The 27660-nt window shown below is 42.8% G+C and overlaps 2 protein-coding genes across 6 annotated transcripts in view; one reads left to right on the forward strand and one right to left on the reverse strand.

The window, feature by feature from the left end:
- Window positions 1-27660, reverse strand: part of LOC138999095 (lamina-associated polypeptide 2, isoforms beta/gamma-like) — a 41110-nt gene that overhangs the window by 11773 nt on the left and 1677 nt on the right. For 3 of the 5 annotated variants that reach the window (XR_011469321.1, XR_011469320.1, XM_070401117.1), the window contains exon 2: window positions 17780-17906. The exons of 1 other annotated variant lie outside the window; for it this stretch is intronic. Coding sequence is in view for 2 of the 4 variants with exons in the window: in XM_070401117.1 (XP_070257218.1) it covers window positions 17780-17906 (127 nt within the window). In the remaining 2 variants the exon portion in view is untranslated. Of the gene's footprint in view, window positions 1-14798; window positions 16378-17779; window positions 17907-27660 lie in introns of those variants that run through there. One more of the 5 variants, XM_070401116.1, reaches the window with a different exon arrangement.
- On the forward strand, window positions 13108-14233 carry LOC138999328 (beclin-2-like). The gene is made up of 2 exons (XM_070401452.1): window positions 13108-13970; window positions 14002-14233. Exons 1-2 carry the CDS (start codon window positions 13108-13110, stop codon window positions 14231-14233), a joined length of 1095 nt encoding a protein of 364 aa, XP_070257553.1.

The raw sequence follows: 27660 nt of genomic DNA on the forward strand, positions 1-27660 counted from the left end.
CCACCACTTCTTCTAACGCCACTTCTTCAAAATAGACTCGCCCAGGCCGAAAACCGACTTCTGCGCATGGGCCACGAAGTTTCAATCGCACTGAACGTGCGCCCACACGTGGTATTTTGTGGAAGAGCCACACTCAAGGGGCCAAAGAGCCGCATGTGGCTCGCGGGCCGAGGTTTGCTGGCCACTGGGTTAGGTGTATCAGTGGGAATGAAAGAAAAGCCTATGTCAGGCTTAGGTCCTCAGACTATAGGTTGCTGGGGCCATCAGTGGCTTCCCAAAAAAGTGAGTCTTGCCACGCTTTCCCCCTTTTCTCCATACAGGTGCGCCTCTAATTTTCGTGCACCCGCCACTCTCCAGCCCAGTAATTGTGAATCTACATGAAAGCATTTAAACATACTGACAGTGAGCACACTATACCAGGCCGTGTTCTGGGCTCCCCGCAAAGAACGATGAACAAAGCAGATGGAAAGTCCTGCTCTAAACATCTTCCAAACCACAGAGTCCTCACTCCTGGGGACTCCTCAACTTAATCACATGAGAGCCAGGCAGCAGCAGAAGAGATGAGAGGCAGCTTCGGGACAGGAGCCCAGAGCGACAGGGCCACCTTCGGCGCCACCATCTCCCATGCAGACAGGCATTTGCTCACCACAGGAGAGCAGACCAGGGTCAGAGCTCACTCTTTGGATTATCCAGCTTCAGTTAACCGCCTTCTGAAACTATTTCCCCTCCCACCCACCGTGTAAACTTAGCCACTCCTGATGAACAGGGATACCCATTACCAACAGCCTCAACTAGCTTTGTTATCAAAAACAACTCAGGCATAAATAAATAATGAATAAATGAACAAGTGAATGAATTAATAAATGAATGGATGGATGATGAATAAGCAAATGGATGGATGAATGAATGTAGAATAAATGAATGACTGAATAAATAATAGATACATAAATAGATAAACAAATAGCATTTTCCTGCTCCTATTTCCCATTTTGGTCTGTTTCATATAAATTACATTTCCATATTGTGTGGTTATGATTGGTCAGTATAGATGCAAATAAGGATATAATTTGCATAGTTCTGATAGGACGGGGCCAATCTCGGTCTGTTGGTAGAAAGATGAAGCCAAAAGAGGCGAAATAACAACAGACCCCTCAGAAATTCAAAGAATTATTAAAAAATACTATGAACAACTCTAACAAACTAGACAACCTGGAGGAAATGGACATATTCCTAGAAAAATACAATCTTCCAAAACTCAATCCAGAGGATTCTAAAAATCTCAACAGGCCAATAACGATGGAAGAAATTGAAGCAGTCATCAAAAAGCTCCCAGCAAACAAAAGCCTGGGGCCAGACGGCTTCACAGGGGAGTTTTACCAAACATTCAAGGAAGAACTAAAACATATCCTCCTCAGACTATTCCAAAAAATTCAAGAAGAAAGAACACTTCCCAGCTCATTCTATGAAGCCAGCATCACCCTAATACCAAAACCAGATAGAGACAACACAATGAAAGAGAATTACAGGCCAATATCCCTCATGAACATAGATGCCAAAATACTCAACAAAATTCTAGCAAATCGGATCCAGCAATACAGCAGAAAGATCATACACCATGACCAAGTAGGATTCATCCCAGGGATGCAAGGATGGTACAATATCCGCAAATCAATAAACGTGATTCATCACATAAACAAATTGGGAGATAAAAACCACATAGTCATATTAATTGATGCAGGAAAAGCTTTTGACAAAATTCAACACCCTTGATAAAAACTCTCAGCAAGGTAGGAATAGAAGGATCATACCTCAACATAATAAAAGCCATATATGACAAACCCACAGCCAACATCATAATCAATGGGCAAAAACTAAAACCATTTCCCTGAGAACAGGAACAAGACAGGGATGCCCCCTCTCACCACTCCTGTTCAACATAGTCCTGGAAGTACTAGCCATTGCGATCAGACAAGAAGAAGAAATAAAAGGCATCCAAATTGGAAAAGAAGAAGTAAAACTGTCCTTATTTGCAGATGACATGATACTGTACACAGAAAACCCTAAAGACTCCATCAAAAAATTATTAGAGTTAATAAATGAATTCGGCAATGTAGCAGGATACAAAATTAATGCCAAGAAATCTAAGGCATTTCTTTACACCAATAGTGAACTTACAGAAAGGGAGACTAAAAAAGCAATCCCATTTACCATCGCACCAAAAAAATTAAGATACCTAGGAATAAACTTAACTAAGGAGATAAAAGACTTATATGCGAAAAACTACAGGACACTGAAAAAAGAGATAGAGGAAGACATAAACAGATGGAAGAACATACCGTGTTCATGGACTGGTAGAATCAACATCATCAAAATGTCCATACTACCCAAAGCAATCTATAGATTCAACGCAATCCCCATTAAATTACCAATGGCATATTTCACAGATCTAGAACGAATGTTCCAAAAATTCATCTGGAATAAAAAAAGACCTCGAATAGCTGCAGCAATCCTGAGAAAGAAGAACAAAGTAGGTGGGATCTCAATACCAGATATCAAACTGTATTACAAAGCCACTGTTCTTAAAACAGCTTGGTACTGGCACAAGAACAGACATATAGATCAATGGAATAGAATAGAGACCCCAGAAATTGACCCAAAGCACTATGCCCAATTAATATTTGACAAAGGAGGTAAGAGCATACAATGGAGTCAAGACAGTCTCTTTAATAAATGGTGTTGGGAAAATTGGACAGATACATGCAAAAAGATGAAACTAGACCACCAACTCACACCATACACAAAAATAAACTCAAAATGTGCCGAAACCGGTTTGGCTCAGTGGATAGAGCGTCGGCCTGCGGACTGAAAGGTCCCGGGTTCGATTCCGGTCAAGGGCATGTACCTTGGTTGCGGGCATATCCCCAGTGGGAGATGTGCAGGAGGCAGCTGGTTGATGTTTCTCTCTCATCGATGTTTCTAGCTCTCTATCTCTCTCCCTTCCTCTCTGTAAAAAATCAATAAAATATATTTTAAAAAAAAACACAAAACTCAAAATGGATAAAAGACTTAAACGTAAGACAGGAAACCAGAAGAATACTAGAGGAATCCATGGGCAGCGAAATTGCAAACATATGTCGAAGGAATTTCTTCTCTGATAATGCTCCTAGGGCAATGGAAACTAAAGAGAAAATAAACAAATGGGACTACATCAAAATAAAAAGCTTTTGCACAGCAAAGGAAACCATCAACAAAACAACAAGAAGACCCACTGCATGGGAGAACATATTTGCCAATGATATCACCGATAAGGATTTAATCTCCAACATTTACAAGGAACTCATGAAACTTAATAATAGGAAGATAAACAATCCAATCAAAAAATGGGCAATGGACCTAGATAGACACTTTTCAAAAGAGGACATACAGAGGGCCGAAAGACATATGAAAACATGCTCAAAGTCGCTAATTATACGAGAGATGCAAATCAAAATGACAATGCGGTATCACCTCACACCTGTCAGAATGGTTATCATCAACAAATCAACAAACAACAAGTGTTGGAGAGGATGTGGAGAAAAAGGAACCCTTCTGCACTGCTGGTGGGAATGCAGACTGGCGCAGCCACTGTGGAGAACAGTATGGAGCTTCCTCAAAAAACTAAAAATGGAACTCCCATTTGACCCAGTGATCCCACTTCTAGGAATATATCCCAAGAAACCAGAAACACCAATCAGAAAAGATATATGCACCCCTATGTTCATAGAAGCACAATTCACCATAGCTAAGATTTGGAAACAGCCTAAGTGCCCATCAGCAGATGAGTGGATTAAAAAACTTTGGTACATCTACACGATGGAATACTACGCTGCGGTGAAAAAGAAGGAACTCTTGCCTTTTGCAACAGCTTGGATGGAACTGGAGAGCATTATGCTAAGTGAAATAAGCCAGTCAGAGAAAGATAAATACCACATGATCTCACTCATTTGTGGAATATAGAGAACAACATAGACTGATGAACAGGGACAGATCCAAAGACAGAGAAACAGCGATCAGACAGTCAATCCCCAGAGGGAAAGTAGGGAAGGGTGGGGGTAAGGGGAAGAGGTCAACCAAAGGACTTGTATGCATGCATATAAGCCAAACCAATGGACATGGACAACAGGGAGATGAGAGCATGAGTGGGGGATGGGGAGGATGGGGGTTAATGGGGGGGGAATGAGGACACATTTGTAATTCCTTAACTAATAAAGAATTTAAAGATTAAAAAAAAAACTAAGTTCTTACTTAGTTATGGCTATGTGCAGCTCTATTGAGCTCCAAATGTAACCCCTGAAAAACAAACAATTTCAAAGTTTTAAAATCAATTGATAGAGTAACATAAAATGCCTTTCTATTCAGCAAAATAAAAGCATGCGATGGGGTGAATGACAATAATTCTGTTGTTCCACCAGGAATAGCCATCTTTAATTCAAGATTATTTTTGGCTTCACTTCCTAAGGTATAAAAATGTCTAATCACTATGCTGTGCACCCGAAGCTAGCATAATATTGTATGTCAACTCTAACTGAAAAATAAATTTTTAAAAACATTTTTTCTTTCCCTCCTAACCTGTAGCTAAATATTCATGACAAAGCGAAGGGTTTTATAAAATACTACCAGAGAAGGAATGAATCTGTGGAGATTTCTTTGCATAGCACCGATGAAGGGAATTTATAACTTTAGGCTGACTAAGTATTTCTAGATGATGCTTGAAGAACATAATGCATGTTGGATCACTATCTCCACCCCATTCCGTTTTCAACACAGAAATTCTTAGGGGAACGTTTTTACTTTTAAATTACCCTCTTGTTTAATACTACACTGCTATAAAAAAGAAGGAACTTTTACCATTTGCAACAGCATACATGGAACTGGAGAGCATTATGCTAAGCGAAATAAGCCAGTCGGAGAAAGATAAATATCACATGATCTCGCCGAAGCCGGTTTGGCTCAGTGGATAGAGCGTCGGCTTGCGGACTGAAGGGTCCCAGGTTCGATTCCGGTCAAGGGCATGTACCTGGGTTGCGGGCACATCCCCAGTGGGAGGTGTGCAGGAGGCAGCTGATCGATGTTTCTCTCTCATCGATGTTTCTAACTCTCTGTCTATCTCCCTTCCTCTCTGTAAAAAATCAATAAAATATATTTAAAAAAAAAAATATCACATGATCTCACTCATATGTGGGATATAATGATCAACATAAACTGATGAACAAAAACAGATCCAGAGACAAGATGGCACTGAGTAGACCATCCAACCTCAGGGAGAAGGCAGGGGAGGGGGGTGGTTAGAGATCAACCAAAGGACTTGTATGCATGCATATTAGCATGACCAATGGACACAGACACCAGGGTGGTAGGGGTTTGCCCTTAGGGGTGGGAGTGGCGTGGGGGGTGTTATTTGGGGGGCGGGAGACATGTAATACTTTAAACAATAAAAAAAATACCCTCTTGTTTTACTCATAAAAAAAAAGAAAGATGAAGCCAAGAAAAATTAATAAAAAACCATTTAACCCTACAACTTAAAGAATTAGTAGAAAGAGCTCTAGCCGGTTTGCTCAGTGGATAGAGCATCGGCCTGCAGACTGAAGGGTCCCAGGTTCGATTTCAGTCAAGAGCATATGCCTGTGTTGTGGGCTCAATCCCCAGTAGAGGGCATGCAGGAGGCAGCTGATCAATGATTCTCTCTCATCTTTGATGTTTTAACTCTCCCTCTCCCTTCCTGTCTGAAATCAATAAAAATTAAAAAATATTTTTTTAAAAACCATTTTATTTTTATTTATTTCAGAGAGGAAGGGAGAAGGCAAGGGAAAAATAGAAACATCAATGATGAGAATCATTGATTGGCTGCCTCCTGCACGCCTCCCACTGGGGATCGAGCCAGCAACCCTGGCATGTGCCCTTGATTGGAATCGAACCCAGGACCCTTCAGTCTGCAGGCTGACGCTCTATCCACTGAGCCAAACCAGCTAGGGCAAAATTAAAATATTTTTTTAAAGAATTAGAAAGAGAACAAAAAAAAAAATGCCCAGAGTTAAGTAGACGAAAGGAAAAAATAAAGATTAGAGCAGAAATAAATGACGGAGACACACACACAATACAAAATATCAATGAAACCAAAAGCTGGTTCTTTGAAACGGTAAACAAGATTGATGAACTGCTAGACTCATCAAGAAACAAAGGAAGAGGACCCAAATAAATTAAATCAGAAATGAAAGCAGAGAAGTAACAACTGACACTACAGAAATACAAGGGATTGTAAGAAAATACTTTGAACAACTATACGCCAACAAGCTGGGTAATGTGGATGAGATAGACAAATTCCTAGAAAAATACCATCTCCCAAAACTGAATCAGGAAGAATCAGAAAACCTGAATAGGCCAATAACAACTGAGGAAAAAGAAGCAGTAATCAAAAAACTCCCAGCAAACAAAAGCCCTGGTCCGGGTAGCTTCATAGGGTAGTTTTACCAAACATTCAAAGAAGAATTGACACCTATACTCAAATTATTCCAAAAAATCCCAGAGGAAGGAACACTTCCAAGCTCTTTTTTATGAAGCCAGCATTATCCTAATTCCAAAACCAGATAAAGACACTAAAAAGGGAAGAGAACTACAGGCCAATATCCCTGATGAACACACATGCTAAAATCCTCAACAAAATATTAGAAAATCGGATCCAGTGATATATTAAAAACATCATACACCATGACCAAGTGGGACTTGTTCCAGGGATGCAAGGCTGGAACAATATTCGCGAATCAATAAATGTGACACATCACATAAGCAAGTTGAAAGACAAAAATCATATCAATAGACGCAGAAAAAGCATTCAACAAAATCCAACACCCATTTTTGATAAAAACTCTCAGCAGGGTGGGGGGGCAATGAGGGGGAGAAGGACACATGTAATACCTTAATCAATAAAGGAAAAAAAATTTAAAAACAAACAAACCTCTCAGCAAAGTGGGAATAGAGGGAGCGTATCTCAACTTCCTAAAGGCCATGTATGACAAACCTACAGTGAACATCATACTCAATGGACAAAAACTAAAACCATTTCCCCAAAGAACAGGAACAAGACATGATGTCCAGCCTAGCCGATTTGGCTCCGTGGACAGAATGTCGGCCTGCGGACTGAAGAGTCCTGGGTTCCATTCTGGTGAAGGGCACATGCCCAGGCTGCAGGCTCCTCTCTGCCCAGGCCCTGGTCAGGGCGCATGCAGGAGGCAACCAATCGATGTGTTTCTCTCACATTGAAGTCTCTCTCTGTCTTTCCCTCTCTCTGTCACTCTTACTAAAAATCAATGGAAAAATATCCTCCAGTGAGGAGTAAAAAAAAAAAAAACATGATGTCCGCTTTCACCACTCTTATTCAACGTAGTACTGAAAGTCCTAGCTACGGCAATCAGACAAGAAGAAACAGAAGGCACCCAAATCGGAAAGGAGGAAGTAAAACTCTCATTATTTGCAGATGACCTGATACTGTGCGTAGAAAACACTAAAGACTCCACTAAAAACTACCAGATTTAAGTGAATCTGGCAATGTAGCAGGATTCAAAAACTTTTTTTTATATATTTTTATTGATTTCAGAGAGGAAGGGAGAAGGAGAGAGAGAGATAGAAACGTCAATGATGAGAGAGAACCATCAATCGGCTGCTTCCTGTACACCCCCCACTGGGGATTGAGCCTGCAACCCCGGGCATGTGCCCTTGACTGGAATTGAAACTGGGACCCTTCAGTCCCCAGGCTGATGCTCTGTCCACTGAGCCAAACCAGCCAGGGCCATTTTTATTTTTAAGAATTTTTGTGAGTTTATTTGAGCCAAACTGTCCACATATGCCGGGAAGCAGAACCTCAACGAATTGAGATAATGCTCTGGAGAATGGCGGGTTACATTGCAATCAAAGGAAAGGGACGTAGGTGGGTTACCTGAAAACCATTGGTGATAGACTAGAGAGACGGGAGAAAGCAAAGCAGGGAAACCCCTGGGATTGGATAAAAAGTAAAATGATAGACACATACTTAGGCGGGCGCAGGAACAATTAACATGATAATGGAGGAATTTGTGGTCTCTGTCCTGGCGCCCAGCACATTAGGTTGTGCCTCAAGAGGTCCAGAAAAAGGGAAGTTACAAGTTACCCAGACATTTCAAAGGGTATGTTATTTTCGATGCAAAGACAGATAGGCTCAGTGAAGGTGAAGGTTGACCTTGTGGGATTCAAAATTAACACCCAGAAATTGATGGCCTTTTTATATCCCAATAATGAATTCTCAGAAAGAGGAACTAAACAATCGCATTTACCATGGCAACAAAAGTATTAAGGTGCTTAGGAATAAACTTAGTTAATGATGGATGGCCTTGTTAATGATGAATGGCCTTGCACTTGGAGCCCATCTGAGAGTCCCGGGGGTGTTAAATCGCTAGAAAATGTACAGCCTTTCAGCCAGGTTCTCTCATTTCTTTTATTATTATATCTTTAATTCTAAACAAAATGCCATATTACCATTTTTTCTGCTCTGCTTATTCATTTATGTTACTTTTTAAAATATATTTTTATTAATTTCAGAGAGGAAGGGAAATAGATAGAAACATCAATGATGAGAGAGAATCACTGATTGGCTGCCTCCTGCATGCCCCCCACTAGGAATCAAGCCCACAACCCGAGCATGTACCCTGACCGGGAACAGAACCATGACCTCCTGGGTCATAGGTGGACACCTAGCCACTGAGCCACACCGGCCGGGCTGTTCATTTATTTTATTAATTACAATTTTTTTAAGTGAGCAGTTCACTGGCATTAGGTATCTTCACATTGTGGTATAAATGAGAAGGCTAACCCTTATTTTGTAAAACTCCTGTTTGGAATTCTCTGCTATTCTTTAGACCAGGGGTCCTCAAACTACAGCCCGCAGGCCACATGCAAATACAAATATTGTATTTGTTCCCGTTTTGTTTTTTTTTACTTCAAAATAAGATATGTGCAGTGTGCATAGGAATTTGTTCATAGTTTTTTTTAAACTATAGTCCGGCCCTCCAACGGTCTGAGGGACAGTGAACTGGCCCCCTGTTTAAAAAGTTTGAGGACCCCTACTTTAGACGGCCTCTTATTCTAAAAAAATAACTTTGCTTTCTAGCCTGCTTTAGCCTGCTTGAATAATGAGGAAGATAAACTTAGCTGTCTGACCTTGTAGGCCAGAGACTAGCTACGCCCATACTCTCAATGCCATGCCAGGTGCATTTTTTAATTGGATGGAACTGTGTTGTTTTCAAGGCCACCAGCGAGATAACCACTAAGCGCACATAGGCTGGCTCTTTAATAAAAAGGGAAGTTCTGCTTGTAGCTCAGCTTAGAATTTGAATTCATTTCCTCTAAGCCCACCTCGGTGAATAAAGTGTGACTCCGAACGCTCTGAGCGTTGCTTGATTTATTCCGGTTCTCTGTCACATAAAGATCACCACCACTCATCTCCGGAACTTTCTCACCTTCCCAAACTGAAACTCCCTGGTTTTTGACACCAACTACTAGGATTGTGCTTCCAATTCCTATGTGTGGGTTCCCCTCACCCCTCACAAATGAGATGCTGGAATGAGAAGAACTAGAGGAGAATTCTCCAGAAATAAGAAGGGATTCATTTCCAACTGAGAGCAACACTCCAGTTCCACCCACTCCTTCATTACAGGAGGGCTCACAGCTGGCTTCTGGCTCATCCTGGGGGCGCTGCTCAATTGTCGGATAACCGGGAGCCAAACAAGCCTGACTCCCCGCACAGCTGTGTCCCCTTGGCTGCTTGAGACAGCTTTCCTCTGGGCTGGTTCACATTCAAAGCCAGGTGTGGCTCGGAATCAGTGGAGGGGGTTAAAATGAGGCTCAGCCGTTAGCGGAGTTTACTTTGCTGGTCTCCTCCCAGCAATGCATCAGGACTCAGAGCTGATGGCAACATTGAAAGCAGCTCCTGCCGGGCCAGTGTGGCTCAGTGGTTGAGCATCAACCTATGAACCAGGTCAGGGTTGGATTCCTGGCCAGGGCATATCCCAGGGTTGTGGGCTCCATCCCCAGTGTGGGGTGTGCAATAGGCAGTCAACCAATGATTCTATCTCATCATTGATGTTGCTATCTCTCTCTCCCTCTCCCTTCCTCTCTGAAATCAATAAAAATATGAGAAAGAAAGGAAAGAAAGGAAAGAAAGGAAAGAAAGAAAGCTCCTTATTCTGCTGCTCCCCAAGTCCTCTGGGGGTGCCAGGGTGAGGAAACGCAGCGCCCTGCCCACCGACCCCAGAGCTTGTATCTCAGGGTCCCGTACCCCTGCAAGGCCTGTGCCACCCTTATTGCTAAATTCCTAGCAAACACCGATGGCTGTTTTAGCAGCTGATCCCTCATCCAGTGAACAGTGGGGCTGGAGCACTAGGCAGATCCTGGGGACGCGGATTGCCTGCGGGGGGCGGGGGCTGGGCTGTCATCTTGTGGAGGATCCCAGTGCCTATCAATTGGGGGCTAGAGGGACTCGACTAGTTGTCAACCTCCCTTCCCCTTAACCTGCTCCCTGCCTTCCCACCGCCCGGTGACTGCAGGGAAGCCAAGCGGAGAGTCACAGGTGCAAGTGGCCAGTTCACCCAGGGCGGCGACTGGGGTTTGAAAACTGCAGCAAAGCGTGGCCGGCCTCGTGCGCTCGGCGGTCCCGGCTCTGTCTCCCGCTTCTAGGGTTTCAGGGAACAGACCCAGGGACCCCCTTCCCCAGCCCCGACCCCCTCCACGTCCCATCCAGTCCCCACCTTCACAACCGCCTCCCAGACCAGCCAACACCCCTCTTTCTTTCCACCCTAACCCCTTCCTGCCCAACAGCCACGAGCCCCCACATTCACCCCAATTATTCCACCCGGTGGAGGCCCCGCACCCGCCTGGCCACCGGCCCCTGCGGGCCCCACACCCACCTCTCCGGGCGTCTGTTGGCACCAAACGGGGCTTCTCTCCAGGGCAGGGCCGCCTCCTCCTGAGCTGGTGGAGAAGCCGAGGGCGCTGAGCGTCTTAGGGCCGCGAACCCAGCGCGGGGGCCGCATCCCCTCCAGGACGGGAGCCTCCCCAGCAGGAGGGCGACGCCCCGGCCGCCATGGGCGCCCCTGGCCCTGGAGGGGGGCCCCCGACCCAGGCCCTTTGGAGCCGCAGCCGGGGCTCTGCCCGCAGACCCTCCTCCCCGTGACTTCCCGTGGAACCACCTCCGGGAGGAGGGGCAACTCATCAGGAAGATGGGCCACAGATGCCTCACCCGCAGGTGGCCCCCGGCTGGGCTGGGCGAGTGCTCCCGCCAGGCTCACCCGCCAGCACCACTAGGAGCCTCTGGGGCCCAGAGGCCTTTGAGGGCCCCTCTGCACCCCCTGGTGTCTGGCTTTGCCAGAACCTCTCCCTAAGACTACTAGCTATGCATTTTTAAAATATATATATATATATTTTTTAAAAATATATTTTATTGATTTTTTACAGAGAGGAAGGGAGAGAGAGAGCTAGAAACATCGATGAGAGAGAAACATCGATCAGCTGCCTCCTGCACATCTCCTATCGGGGATGTGCCCGCAACCCAGGTACATGCCCTTGACCGGAATCGAACCTGGGACCTTTCAGTCCGAAGGCCGACGCTCTATCCACTGAGCCAAACCGGTTTCGGCTAAAATATATTTTTATTGATTTCAGAGAGGAAGGAAGAGGGAGAGAGAAACATCAGTGATGAGAATCATTGATTGGCTGCCTCCTGCACGCCCGACACTAGGGATCGAGCCCATAACCCAGGAATGTGGCCTGATTAGAATTGAGCCCAGGACCCTTCAGTCCGCACCCTGAGGTTCTACCCACGGAGCCAAACCTGTGTCTGGTTCCCATTCTTTTAACCACCTGAGGAGCCCTCTCCCATGCATTAGACCAAATGGAAACAATAAAACTTTTTCCAGGGGGGAAAAAAAGGATGGCTAGCAGAGTCTGTTTCCTGCTCTGGCTAGTTTGGCTCAGTGGATAGAGCGTGGGCCCGTGTACTGAAGGCCCCAGTTCGAATTGGCTTAAGGGCAGATACCTCAGTTGCTGGATCCCTGGCACGGGTTGGGGCGCGTACAGGAGGCAACCAATAAATGTGTCTCTATCACATCGACATTTCTGTTTTTCCCTCTCCCTTCCGAAAAATATCCTCCAGTGAGAATTAACCAAAAAGATAAAGTGTGGTCCAGCCGGTGTGGCTCAGTGGTTGAGTGTCGACCTATGAACCAGGTCACTGTGAGATTCACGGTCAGGGCACACGCTGGGTTTGCGGGCTTGATCCCCAGTGGGAACCATGCAGGACGCAGCACATCGATTCTCTCAACGTTGATGTTTCTCTCCCCCCTTCTTCCTTTCTGAAGACAATAAAAATGTTTTTTAAAAGATATGGGGAGGAAAGAACTTGGAAACTCGGGCAGAGGCCTTAGTATCAGGCTAAGATATTAAGATCTCATCTTAGCCCTAACCAGTTTGGCTCAGTGGATAGAGCGGCGGCCTGCGGACTGAATGGTCCCAGGTTCGGTTCCGGTCAAGGGCATGTACCTTGGTTTCGGGCACATCCCCAGTAGGAGGTGTGCAGGAGGCAGCTGATCGATGTTTCTCTCCCATCGATGTTTCTAACTCTCTATTCCTCTCCCTTCCTCTCTGTAAAATATCGATAAAATATTATTTTAAAAAAAAGATCTTAAGGTCCGATAAGGATTAAATGTTTTAGGAGGAAGTACTATGATCAGATTTTAGTTTTAAGAAGACTACTCTTGTCTCTTCTGGGCCTTTTGACTAAGATCAAGTATTGAAAGATTACCTTAAGATGTTTTTAAAAAATTAAGGGAGATGATTGGATTTTCCTTGAATAAAGACTCACTTGACTAAAACAGCTCGGGGAGGCCTGCAAGTCCCTAGGGAGGGTCAGGTTTGAGGCGGGAGAGTGAGAGATGAGATATGCATTTTAAAACTGTCGACCTTAAAAGCCCTTAGGAAGTATAAATGGAGAAGTAACTCAGGAGCCAGAGGAAACTTTGAGTCAAGGTGAAAGTCAAGACCTCCACCATGTTCTCCATCTCCTTGACCTGCCATTTCTGCCGCTTCGAGCTTCCCTCAGCTCAGGGGGAGCCGGGAGACACTCTGGAGGAAGGCTCTGCCTCCAGGATGGAGGCGGACCTGGAAGAGCTGCAGGGGAGTGCCTCCGGCTGGACCATCCAGAGGACCACCACGGGCCTTGGTGACCTATCCGGGGAAGAGCTGGGCCACCCCCTGTGCGAGGATTGCACTGACAGTCTCTTGCGGCAGCTGGACAGCCAGCTCAGGATCTCAGAGTCTGAGAGTCAGACCTACAAGCGCTGTTTGGAGACCAGGGATGGATTAGGTGAGGACGTGAGGGAGACGCTGGAGCAGGAGCTGAAGGTCGTGGAGCTGGAGGAAGCCAGGCTGGTCCAGGAGCTGGAGGAGGTGGAGAAGAACCGAGACAGGACAGCTGTGGCCCTGGAGGCAGCCCGGGCAGAGACAGAGACGCTGGAGCAGCAGGAAAGGCAGTACCACAAGGACCTCGGTGAACTTCAGTGGCAGCAACAGAAACTGCAGGACGAACTGTTGAGCTTGGAGGACCGGCTGCTGTACGCCCAGACCCAGCTGGCCCGGCTGAAGAGAACCAACGCCTTCAAGGCCGCGTTTGAGATCTGCTGTGACGGCCCCCTGGCCATCATCAATAGCTTCAGGTTGGGTTGTATCCCCACTGTCCTGGTGAGCTGGAGGGAGATCAATGCAGCCTGGGGGCACACAGCCTTGCTGCTCGTGGCCTTGTCTAACACAGTGGGTCTGCAGTTTCAGAGGTACCAGCTCACACCCCGCTTAGAACACTCCTACCTGAAGTCACTGACAGAGAACCCCGTGGAGCTGCCCTTGGTCTGCATGGGGTGGGTGGGGGGGGCTCTCTCTCTTGGACAGCAAGTTTGACCAGGCCATGGACTGCATGCAGTTCAATGAGGAGGCCAAGAAGGGTGAGCCAGCTCTCAACATGCCCTGCGGGATCCTCGTGGAGCAGGGCCTGAAATGGGGTGAAGTCCACTCCATCAGAACCCACCTGAACACGGAGAAGTGGTGGACAGAGGCACTCAAGCTCATCCTTATACATTTTAAGGCAGTGGCTCTCAACCTTCCTAATGCCGCGACCCTTTAATACAGTTCCTCATGTTGTGGTGACCCCCAACCATAAAATTATTTTCGTTGCTACTTCATAACTGTAATTTTGCTACTGTTATGAATCATAATGTAAATATCTGATATGCAGAATGTATTGTCATTGTTACAAATTGAACATAATTAAAGCATAGTGATTAATCACAAAAACAATATGTAATTTTATATTGTGAAATATTTATTTCTAATTACAAATAAATGAAATTTTGTCTTGAAGCATGGTGTAGCATGGGTAACAGTCTTAATATAACAACAGTAAACTACATTGCTACATTTTGTGACAGTATGCGTAAAAAGCCAACGTCAGTGCGAAGGTTGAGATTGCTTCTTTCTCACCAGATCAGAAATTCTCGGGGCAGTCTTTGCAAGAGCACAACGAAGATCATCTTCCACAACAAGTCTCTTTCTGTATTTAGACTTGATAACCAACAAGCTGGAAAACCCTGTTTCACAAAGATATGTTGTTGGAAATGGAAGAAGAAGGCGCAACACAGTCTCAGACAGAACAGGATATGACTGCAAATACTTGACCCAGAATTTTGTAACTGGCATTGTAGAGAAATCAGTTCTCGCCGCATCGTTGTTAGTAAGTTCAATGAACTCCTCTTGTGCTTTCTCAGGAACATCTTCAACTTTGACTGTGAATGGGCTTCTGACAAGTGCAAATGGGGGTGTCAGGTAGATTTGGAAAGTACCATGAAATTTCGCTTGCAAGCATGTGCAAGTGTTCTTTCACAGAAATTATCATCGTAACCCTTTTGTGTGGTTCAATGTCATGTTCCTCAAAGAAAGCAGATAAGGTAGGCAACATGTAAATTTTATTTTCATCCAATTTTTTTTGCCAAAGCTGAAGTTTCATTTGGAATGATTGGATCTTTTCAGACAAATCCAGGCATGTTACATTTGGTCCTTGCAGTGATAAATTTAACTCATGCAAGATGCCAAAGATGTCAACCAAGTAAGCTATTTTCTGCAGTTCACCTTTATCGCTGAAAAGTGCTTCGAACTGTGGTTTTGCTTTCTGATTAAAAAATGTTTTGAGTTCATCACGAAGCTCAAAAACACGTTTTAAAATTTTTCCTCTCGACAACCATCTCGCTTCAGTGTGAAATAGCAGAGCATTGTTTGGCACATCCAACTCATTGCACAGTTGCGAAAACAGTCGACTGTTTAAAGTGCTCGCCTTTACAAAATTGACACAACTTATGACGCTTTTCATTACTTCTTGTAACTCTTGTGGCAGCGTCTTCCTTGCTAATATTTGCCCATGAGTCATACAGTGAGTTCCGATGACTTTTGGTGACTCATTCAGTACCAAACGTTGAAATCCAGATAGGCATCCTAGCGTAGCTGGAGCACCATCTGTGCAAACACCACAAACCTTTTCCCAAGAGATCTTATGCTCTTTCAGAAAAGAACCAACTGTGTCAAATACATCAAGGGCAGTAGCTGTCGTTTTAAGAGGTTTGCAAAAAAGAAACTCATCCTTAAAGTCGCCATCATTAATATACCTCACGTAAACCAGTAACTGTGAACAGTTTGCAACGTCTGTAGATTCATCCAGCTGGATACTAAATATTGGAAGTGGAGCAGATTTAATTTCCTGGATTACCTGATTAAGAATATCAGCAGACATGTCATGTATTCTTCTGCGGATAGTATCATTAGATAAGGAAATTGCACTCAATTTTGTAACAAATTCGTCTCCGATCATAACTCGAACAATGTCTTTGGCCTCTGGCAACAGTAAATCCTTAGCAATGGTGTGAGGTTTCATAGCTCTGGCGATTCTGAGTGCCACCAAATATGAAGCTTCAACGGCTGCTACGTTTTCTTTTTGGTACTTTCCACCAGTGTCAAGTCTGGCTTTCTTGAGTCCATCAGCTTTGCTTCTAAAATAGTTGGTATCCTTGCCGGCAAAGCTCGGATGCTTGCTATCAAAATGGCGTCTTAGTTTGTTCGGCTTCATAGATTCGGATGATAGAACTTCACAACAAATAACACACTGAGGTTTCTCAATTCCTTCTGTAATTATTGAGGTGAAACCATACTGTAAAAAATCCTCACTATATTTTCTTTTCTTAACATTCTTCTCTACACGGTCCATTGTCATGGGATGGTTTGCTAATGAAAATAATATATAACAACAGCTTTAATAATACAAAAGATGATACATGGCATAGTTCAGTCAATACAGTTCATTAAAGTTTCCTATGATTTACCATTCTGTGTTGTTGTTTTACATACCTGTTACTATCACAAGGGGGCAGTATTCACATCAACCACAGCTGAATATAAAAAGACCGATCAGCATCCAGATTAAGTTCCCATGGTACAGATGTGGTTTTTTTTGCAGTAGTTGATGATTTTACATTACATGATTTTACATTTACCCAGTAATTATAATTCACGAAGTGTTGTTTTACCTCCAATACTGCTGCTTTCAACACAGTAGCTGCTTTTAACAGAGTAGCTGCTTCCAACACAGCAAAACTGCTTTCTACACAGTAGCTGCTCTCTACACACGTGTAACTGGTCCACATAAGTACATTATGGCGCCAACCCTGTCACATACACCTGTATTTGTACAGGGTGTATGTGATGGGGTTGGCGCGATGATGTCATCACGCCGGGTACTCATGTATCTGCATGTGGGCAGACCCGCCTGGAGACGGATAGAGGCGCGGTGTCTTAGGCCACCCCTGGAAAGGGTTGTTCGACCCCTAAAGGGTCACGACCCACAGGTTGAGAATCGCTGTTTTAGTGTGTTCTTCAGGATATCATTCTTAAATTCTAACCAAAACAAGACTTTTTATGATTCTTCCATGTGCACATATTAAATTGGTTTTTCTCGCATTAAAAATAAAAAGAGAAAAAAGGGTCCTTTTAATAACTGAAAATGCTAGGTATTGATTAACTTAAGTTATATTAATAAGTCGATTACTAAATTACTGATTTAAATGACTTTGGCCAGTCATGTTACCTCAGATTTTCCTCAACTGACATATAAGACATACATTACCATGTGTCTCACCAGGTAATACAATATGAGCACATATGAAACAATCTCGACAACAGAGGTAAGGTAATCTTGGAGACTGTCTAGTTCAGCGATGGTGAACTTATGACATGTGTGTCAGAGGTGACACGCGAACTCATTTTTTTGGTTGATTTTTCTTTGTTACATGGCATTTAAATATATAAAATAAATATCAAAAATTTAAATCTTTGTTTTACTATGGTTGCAAATATCAAAAAATTTCTATATGTGACACAGCACCAGAGTTAAGTTAGGGTTTTTCAAAATGCTGACATGCTGAGCTCAAAAGGTTCGCCATCACTGGTCTAGTTCAATTCCCTCATTTTATTTCCCTCATTTATAGTTAAAAAAAAGTAAGGTCCTGGTCATATAAATGATTGACAGAGTGGCCCTTAGAACCCAAACAGTTTTAACTGCTAGGTAAGAGGAAACAACAATTTGGGGTACTACTTCACAGAAAAGATATTTGAAATTTTGTCAACTTACCCACAATAGGGCCAGGATTCACCCCGTATTTCACAAGCTGATCCAGAAGAGCTTTATTAGTGAGTTCAGTTACATCTAAATCGTCTTTATCTTCTAGTCTGGGTTTATCAGTTTTCTTTGTGGCTTTCTGTAAACAAAGTCCAGTTATCATTTAAAATATGAATTTTAAAATGTTCATTTTCTATATAAATAACATTATATACAATAAACATGGAAATTTACCTTCAAGTTGATTTATAGTTATATCAAGCCCTACCCTGAGCGTGACTGAGGGTGGCATCGCAACCTCCCGATCCACCCTGCTCTGTGCATGACAGGGGGCGGTGCCCCAACTCCCCAATCGGCCCTGCTCTGAGCCTGATTCTGAGCCCAGGGATTGCACCTAGGGATTGGGCCTGCCCTCTGCCACCCAGAAGCAGGCCTAAGCCAGCAGGTCGTTATCTCCCGAGGGGTCCCAGACTGCAAGAGGGCACAGGCCGGGCTGGGGGATCCCCCCCCCAAACCCCCCCCCCCCCCCAGTGCACAAATGTTTGTGCAACGGGCCTCTAGTCCTATATAATGAAAGGGTAATATGCAAATTGACCGAATGGCGGAATGACTGGTCGCTATGACACGCACTGACCACCAGGGGGCAGACACTCAATGCAGGAGCCACCATGCTCCAGTGACTTGGCAGCGGCAGTTCTCAGGTGACGCACCCCAGTACCAGAGAGGAGGGAGCCTGATTCCGGGGTGTATCACCCGAGTACCGCCCTCTTGCAAATCAGGACCCCTCAGGAGATGTCGGAGAGCCGGTTTTGGACTGATCCCCACAGGACAGGCTGAGGGACCCCACCTGCCAGAGGGACCCACTCACTCTGCAGACTCCCTTCAAGCTGAGGTGCAGCCGACAGGGGAGGGACAGCAGAAGGTTGGCTCCAAAGCCTGTCCAGCCCTTCTCACCCTGTCCTGGCAGCCACCTTCTAATTAATTTCCTTTCAATGTGCATGAATCCGTACACCGGGCACTAGTACATATATACCTATGAAAAAGTTTAATTTATAAATTAGGCACAGTAAGAGATTAGCAATAACTAAGAATAATATAAAACAATTATAACTACAGCATAATGAAAGTATACGAATGTGGCCTCTTAAAATATCTTGGTGTATTATTATATGTACAGAGTGGATACATTGGACAAGGGGATGATTCGTGTCCTGGGTGGGACAGAGCTAGACAGTGCAAGATTTCAGTCAGCATGCTACTCAAAACCGTGCAAAATTTAAAACTTATGTGTGAACTAAGTTTATTTCTGGAATTTTCATTTAATATTTTTACACTGGCTAATCAAGGGTAACCAAGGGTAACTGAAACCATGGATAAAGGGGACACTACTATAGTTGAAAGAATGTGGAACAGGTTTGAGAGAAATTACAAAGGAATTTTTAAGAAAAACTTAAGCAATGGCAGTATCTACTGGAAAAACTTTGTAAACTTCCAACGGCTATTTAAATAATGGCCACAAATGTCAAAGTCAATGTAGGCCCTGATATTTAAGCAGAACAGTTAACACATGAAAAATTTTATGCAAAAGGGCAAAAATCATAAAGGTGTAATCATAAAACTGCTTACTTTCCAATGATGTGGGGGGTGGGGGTGGGAAGGATCACATTATTTGGCCATGGATTCGAATTTCTGCTTTTTTAACCAAACAAAAACTTGAATATTTTAATCAAGTAAAAATTTGAAGACAAGATTATGAGACATTATTTAAAGAGAGCTGCTAATAAGTGCAATGACATCAATTTAAGGTAAATCTTTAATAAAAATCTGACTGTGATAAGTTAGTGAGGGTACTTTCAGAAAGCTTTAATATATAGGGGTGGGCAAAAGTAGGTTTACAGTTGTGAGTATGCAAGTTTATTCTTGTATCATTATTTATTACTTATTGAATTATTTGTATTATAATTTTAAACCTACTGTTGCCCACCCCTGTACATCTGCACTTATCTAGGATCATTAGGCTCAAATCTTAAAGCAACCCACACCTTGATATCAAAATAGTTGCCCAGAGCCTAAGAGTTCTATATATCAAAGCCCTGAAGTCTCTTTAGAGAAAAGACTTTTAATCAAACAGACCGAATCCCGTGTTGATGATCTACTTGAATTTTCCAAAATGTGTGGATAGGCTGGAAAGAAAACCTCCATTGTATAACATAAACACCTTAAAGAAAACCAATCAGGTAGAGAAGCCTCCCACCATAAGAATGTTCAAACTCTACTATCAACAAAACATCCTGGATGTTCTACAGCTCAATCCACAGAGTGGGGCATGCAGGAGGCAGCCGATCAATGGTTCTCTCTCATCACTGATGTTTCTATCTCTCCCTCTCTGAAATCAATAAAAAAATATATTTTTAAAAAAGTCTTACCCAAGTATGAGTCCTAATCTTGGGCCTGATAATCTGTATTTCAATGAGTAACTCAGGTGATTTTTGGATGCATTTAATAACGTAGCAGAAAGCAAGAGTCTTGTTATACTTATATTTGTCTCCCAAACAGCTAAAATAAAGAGGGTGCCTGAGCCCTGGCCGGTTTTGCTCAGTGGATAGAGCGTCAGCCTGCGAACTGAATGACCCCAGGTTTGATTCTGGTCAAAGGCACATGCCTGGGTTGCGGTCTCGATCCTCAGTAGGGGGCGTGCAGGAGGCAGTCCATCAATGATCCTCTCTCATCCTTGATGTTTCTCTCTCTCTCTCTCCCCCTCTTCCTTCCTCTCTGAAATTAATAAAAATATATTAGGCCCTGATTGGTTTGGCTCAGTGGATAGAGCGTCAGCCTGCGGACTCAAGGGTCCTGGGTTCAATTCCGGTCAAGGGCATGTACCTTGGTTGCGGGCACATCCCCAGTGGGGGGTATGCAGGAGGCAGCTGATCGATGTTTCTCTCTCATCGATGTTTCTAACTCTCTATCCCTCTCCTTTCCTCTCTGTAAAAAAATCAATAAAATGTATTTAAAAAAAAAAAAATATATATATATATATATATATATTAGAAAAAAAAGAAAAAGAAAAAGTGCCAGACACAGGAAAAGGTACTTGATAAGATGTTTTGTTGAATGTATGAAAGTATCACCTGGGAAGAAAAAAAAGTCACATATTTTTAAAAATCCACTTTTTAAAAAATTATTGTTAAAAGTGTTACATGTCTTTTCCCCCACTGAACTCTCCCACCCGCTCCCACCCCCAAAAAATCTATTTGTTAAAAAAATAATAAAGGTTTATCAAATCGAAGCAGGAAACCAACTCCCTTATATTTTCTTAAAATAATGAAAAAACTTCAGTTGTACAAAGAAATATTAGAGGTTAATACATTGGAATAAGGTAAATTGAGCAGGGGTTCATAACAGGCTGCTTGATTTTTATTTTTAATTTGTAGGAAAATTTCAGAAAAGTAATGCCATTTTATGAAATGTCAAATTTAATAAGAATAAAAATGGGAGACAGGTCCTAACCAGTTTGGCTCAGTGGATAGAGCATCAGCCTGTAGACTCAAGGGTCCCAGGTTTGATTCCAGTCAAGGGCATGTACCTTGGTGGCAGGCACATCCCCAGTGGGGGGTGTGCAGGAGGCAGCTGATCGGTGGTTCTCTCTCATCGATGTTTCTGACTATCCCTCTCCCTTCCTCTCTGTAAAAAATCAATAAAATATATTTTTTAAAAAATTGGGAGACAGGTAGTGTGATATACATAATTATCAAGCCAGCAGTTTCAGTGAGGAAGGAACCATTAGTTGTACTGATTCCTGTCTTCAGAAAGCTTTGTTACTTATAAGTAAATCATGTTAATCTCTTAGTTTCATTCAGTCAAAAATACTCAGTACCTAGTATGTGCCAGGCACTGTTCTCCAGTTTCTTCCCAACTACCACGTGATCTCTAATATCTTTTTCAACTTTAAAAACCAACAGTTGGGGTAGGGGGAGAAGGGTGTCCTAATATAAGGTGACAGGAGATGTGATTTTGGGTGGTGGGCACCAAGTGTAATATACAGATCTCCTAACATAGAAACCCAGACCTGAAAGCTGTATGTTCATGTTGACCAATGTCACCCCCAATTTAATAAATATATGCTTTTAAATAATAAAATAAGCCCTAGCAGGTTTGGCTCCGTAGATAGAGCGTCAGCCTGCAGACTGAGGGGTTTGATTCCGATCAAGGGCACATGCCCAGGTTGCAGGCTCCATCCCCAGTAGGGGGCATGCGGGAGGCAGCCGATCAATGATTCTCTCATCATTATGTTTCTAGCTCACTCCCTCTCCCTTCCTCTCTGAAATCAATAAAAATATATTTAAAATAATAATAAAATCCAAGAGTTGTATAGTATCACCTATGAGTTACTTATTTTAAAATCACTACCATTAGTAGTAAAAATGCTGAAGTATAATTATTGTTATGAAACAGATTTTAGTGAATACTTATTATGTACCAAGCTGTTTTCTAAGTACCTTGTATGTACTAAATTAATGAACAATAAAAATCCTATGAGATAGATACTAATATTCCCATTTTACGAGAGAAAACTTAAGTACACTTTTGCATGGGTAACTCAGGCATTCTGCATAATATGCTGTATAGTAACATTTGAATAGACTATGTATATATCACTTTCACAAACTTATCTCACCCAATTCTGAAAAATATATTATGGTAACATTGTATTGTTCTGGCATTAAATAAAAAGAAAAAAGTTTAGAAATCACATGTTATCCTATATAATAAAAGCCTAATATGCTAAGTGTCCGACCGTTCACTCGACCAGTCACTATGATGTGCACTAACCACCAGGGGGCAGACGCTCCGACCAACAGGTTAGCTTGCTGCTGGAGTCCAGCCTATTAGGACTGGGCGAGATGAGCCGAACATGCTCCCGTGGTCCCTCCCCAGCCCCAATCATTCACCGGTGGGGTCCCTCAGCCTGGCCTGCACCTTCTCACAATCCAGGACCCCTCGGGGGGTGTCAGAGAGCCAGTTTTGGCCCAATCCCCGCAGGCCAGGCCAAGGGACCCCACCAGTGTACGAATCCATGCACCGGGTCTGTAGTAGTAGTAGTAGTAGTAGTAGTAGTAGTAGTAGTATAAATTGCTGAGCACTAGACACTTTCAGAAATGCAACCTACTGTAAGCCTCAACCTAATTAAGTAGCTATTAGATTATTTCTATTTTCCAAATGAAAACGGCATGTAATGGACAATGTTTATTATTAAAAGCCATCTAAATAAGCAGCTGACCTAGAATTTAAATCTATAACCCTGATTCAGAAGCCTGTACACTTAATACCTTATTGAAGAGTCTGATGGCCAATTTATGATTTAATTAATATTTACCATCATTAGCATACTTTTGTTGTTGTTAATCCTCACTGGTGGATTTCTTCCCATCGATTTTTAGAAAGAGTGGAAGGGAGGAGAAGAGACACAAAGAGAAACAGCATTGCCTCCCATCTGGAGGATTTGTGCCCGCAACCAAGGTACACACCCTTGACCGGAATCGAATCTGGGACCCTTCAGTCAAAGGGCTGATGCTCTATCCACTGAGCCAAACTGGCCAGGGCACATTAGCATAGTTTTTAACGTTTTGTTTCATGTCTTCAAATATTTCCTGGCAAGAATTCATAATCCTGACCCGAGCAAGACCATTCAAGAATGTTGAGCTCCACTGAATTCAAAATTGCCACAATGCCTTGCATCTTGGCAGTAACAGGCAGACTGCCAGCTCCATAAATGTTTATTTTGTGACAACGATCTAGATCATCTCAACACCTAAAAATACTGGTAATCACCCAAATGCATAAAATAAAAACCAAAACCAAATTTTGGACATGCAAACATTTTTGTCATGTTACATCAAATGAATCTGAGAGACCATAGCAATGACAGAAAACAAGTGCTCAGGTAGTTGAGTGTTGTCCCTTGCACAAAAGGTGGCTGGTTTGATTCACCATCATGGCACCTACCTAGGTTGTAGGTTCTAACCTTGGTCTGAGTGCATATGAGAGGCAATCGATGGGTGTTTCTTTCACATGTTTCTCTCTCCCCTCATCTCCCTCTAAAACCAGTAAGAACATTCTTTTAAAAAATATTCCTGATAAAGCCATGTTTAAATGCTATGCCTTTGGCCAAATCCACAGTTTGACTTATTTTAAAATGTTAAAAATTCACCACCTAAAAAATGTGCCTTTTCTGCAACTCTCAAACATAATCTGGCTTTCTCACAGATTGAAAATATTCTTTAAGAAATGTGAGGCTAGCCCAGCTGGTGTGGCTCAGTGGTTGAGCATTGACCTATGGACCAGGAGGTCACAGTTTGATTCCTCGTCAGGGCACATGCCTGGGTTGCAGGCTCGATCCCCAAGAGCCTCAAGGCAGCCGGTCAATGATTCTCTCATCATTGATGTTTCTCTCTCCCTCTCCCTTCCTTTCTGAAATCAATAATAATAAAAAGTTAATTCTTCCCACGTTCCCATTTAAAAAAAGAAATGTGAGTCTATATTGTTACTATAAACAGGGCTAACAATGACTAGAACATAAAATGTTGTACACATAAGAGGAATGTTCAATAGAGAATAATTTCACTATTAAAAATGCCAAGATGGCCGTAACCGGTTTGGCTCAGTGGACTGAGCATCAGCCTGCGGACTGAAAGGTCCCAGGTTCGATTCCGGTGAAGGGCATGTACCTGGGTTGCGGGCACATCCCCAGTAGGAGATGTGCAGGAGGCAGCTGATTGATGTTTCTCTCTCATCGATGTTTCTGACTCTCTATATCTCTCCCTTCCTCTCTGTAAAAAATCAATAAATTAAAAAAAAAAATGCCAAGATGCTTTTCCTATATATTCAAGGTATTTTTCCTATGTCTGACAAACCTGTCTATTACATTCCGAAGTTAAATTATAACAGATGATTTTAAATTTCTGCTTTTATGATGCTATTGACCAACTACCACTATTAACTATTTTATTAAGAGACTATTTTTAAAAAATATTTTTTATTGACTTCAGAGAGGAAGGGAGAGGAAGATAAAAACATCAATGATGGGAGAGAATCGCTGATCAGCTGCCTCCTGCACACCCCTTACTGGAGATCAAGCCCATAACCCCGGCATATACCCTTGACCACATTCAAACCTGGGACCCTTCAGTCTGCAGGCTGACGCTCTACTCACTGAGCCAAACCAACTAGGGCCCACTATTAACTTCTTCAAGTTGTTCACACTATTAAGCCTAGCCAAGGATGCACATTTTTTTTTGAATTTTAAATACACAAGTAGAGAGGTCCTAAATCTATGGCAGTGAAATAGTTTTTCTCTATATATATCAAAACATGATGCCAAACCGGTTTGGCTCAGTGGATAGAGCATCGGCCTGTGGACTAAAGGGTCCCGGGTTCGATTCTGGTCAAGGGCATGTACCTCGGTTGTGGGCACATCCCCAGTGGGAGGTGTGCAGGAGGCAGCTGGTCGATGTTTCTCTCTCATCAATGTTTCTGGCTCTCTATCCCTCAACCTTCCTCTCTGTAAAAAATCAATAAAATATATTTTAAAAAAACAAACACATGAAATGACATATAAAAGGCTTAGCATGCCACTGAATATAGTAGGTTCTCTTAAAACGTTAATTCCTTTCACCCAGAATTTATTTGCATAGTGCTAAACAATAAACAACTTGGATAATATGGGAAATTTGTTGATTCATCAAAATAAGAACAGTAATCCTATATAATAAAAGCCTAATATGTAAATCGACCAAAGAGCAGGATGACAGGTCACTATGTCGCACACTGACCACATGGGGGCAGAAGCTCAATGCAGTAGCTGCCCACTGGTGATCAGTGTGCTCGCTGATCAGGCAGAAGCCGGGCTCAGGGCAGTGCTAAGGAGCAAGGAGGAGGTGGAGCAGGTGGATGGTAAGGGGCGAGATCGGAGACTGTGAGAGGGTGCAGGCCAGGCTGAAAAAACCCTCCCCCACCCCCACCCAGTGCATGAATTTCATGCACCAGGCCTCTAGTGCTATTATAAAACATACAACCAAATACTTCTATGGTTCAAGAATGTTTGTCTTGGCCAGTGTTGCACAGTAGTTAGAGCATTGGCCAGTGGATATAAGGGTCTCAAGTTTGATTCCTGGATATGGAATGTTGTACAACATAAGTAGAGCATTGGCTCAGTGGATAAAGCATCAGCCCTTTGACTGAAGGGTCCCAGATTCGATTCCGGTCAAGGGTGTGTACCTTGGTTGCGGGCACAAATCCTCCAGGGGAGAAAGAAACATGACCTGGTTTGCAGGTTGTAGGTTGTAAGGGCTCCTGCAGGAGGCAACCAATCAATATGTCCCTCTCACAACCTCACCACAATGTTGCCAACCCCGAACTCTTTCACAGCCTCCCTCCCTCCTTTCCACTCTCTAAAAATCAACAACAAAATATCCTCGGTGAAGAATTAACAACAAAAAAGAATGTTTGGCCCTAGACAGTTTGACTCAGTGGATAAGAGGGTCAGCTGGCAAATTGAAGGGTCCTGGGTTCCATTCCGGTGAAGGACACGTGCCCAGGTTTCAGGCTAGATCCCCAGTAGGGGTCATAAAGGAGGCAGCCAATCAATGATTTTCTCTCATTCTTGACATTTCTAGCTCTTTCCCTCTCCCTCCCTCCTTAAAAGCAATAAAAATATATTTTTTTAAAAAAAGAATGTTTGCACAGACCAAGATAGGGTTCTATAGAAGACCTGTTATTTTTTTAAAAGTGTGCTCGTTTAAATGGAAAACATTTCATTTTCAGGCAAATCTTTACTGAAATAGTGTGAGCATTACTTTCTTTTTCAAAGGGACTGGAGAAAACAGGTAAGGAATATGCTTTACTTCAAATGTAAATTTCTGTGTTTTTTTTAATGGAAGAGTCAAGTGGCTTTCTTCAAATCCACAAAAACAATAATGTCAGTCTTTTATTTGCTTATTTCTTTATTATTTTTTAAAAAATATATATTTATTTCAGAGAGGAAGGTGGGAGGGGAGAGGGAGAGAAAGAGAGAGATGGAGATGGAGAGAATCATTGACTGGCTGCCTCTATTACCATGAAACTCCATCTGCAACCCGGGAGTGTGCCCTGACCTGGAATTGAACGTGACCGCCTGGTTGATAGGTCAACGCTCAACCACTGAGCCATTCCCGCCCAGCAGTCTTTTATTTATTGAACAAATACAGATCTCGTACTACTATTTTCCAGGCACTGGCTTAAGTTATAAGATTTTCAATTCTTGAAAGCCCAGGCTAAGATTTTCAATTAAATTTACATGTATCTATTACATCTTTCTTTCATTTCTATAGGGTAGTCCAGAAAGCACCTCAGAGAGATCTTTTAAAACTAAAGTTAAACAACATAACTTGGAAAGAAGTACTTCTGAATTATAGCAATAATTAACATCAACAGCTTCAAGCTCAATATTAAGTCTTACAAAGCACTGTCCTACTTCTGTTAGGATTTGAAGTCTGGTATAACCAGATAGATTCTTACCAGCAAAACAACACAGAAAAAAATCCCCAAACTGTTCTCAAAAGAAAATATCCATTTGCTGGAGCCAATCTGAGATTTACCAGCGATTAGAGATTCCAAACTGTGACACTCACATACCAGAATGTCATGAAATAAACGTGTCTCATGATTCCTAAGTCTTTGCTTTCCTCCTACAAAACTGACCAAAAAAAAAAAAAAATCCAAAAACCCAAGCCCTTAAAAAAAAACCCGAATTTTAAAATATTTGCGTGTCTAAGATAACCGCCTTAATGGCATCTTTTTAGATGCTCATTTTAAGGTCCCCCGCCAAAAGATGGCCCGTTCCTGGAAAAGAATAACAC

This window comes from Myotis yumanensis, unplaced genomic scaffold (genome assembly GCF_028538775.1).
Source record: "Myotis yumanensis isolate MYYU_CA2020_CCGP unplaced genomic scaffold, mMyoYum1.0.hap1 SCAF_22, whole genome shotgun sequence".
Taxonomy (NCBI): domain Eukaryota; kingdom Metazoa; phylum Chordata; class Mammalia; order Chiroptera; family Vespertilionidae; genus Myotis; species Myotis yumanensis.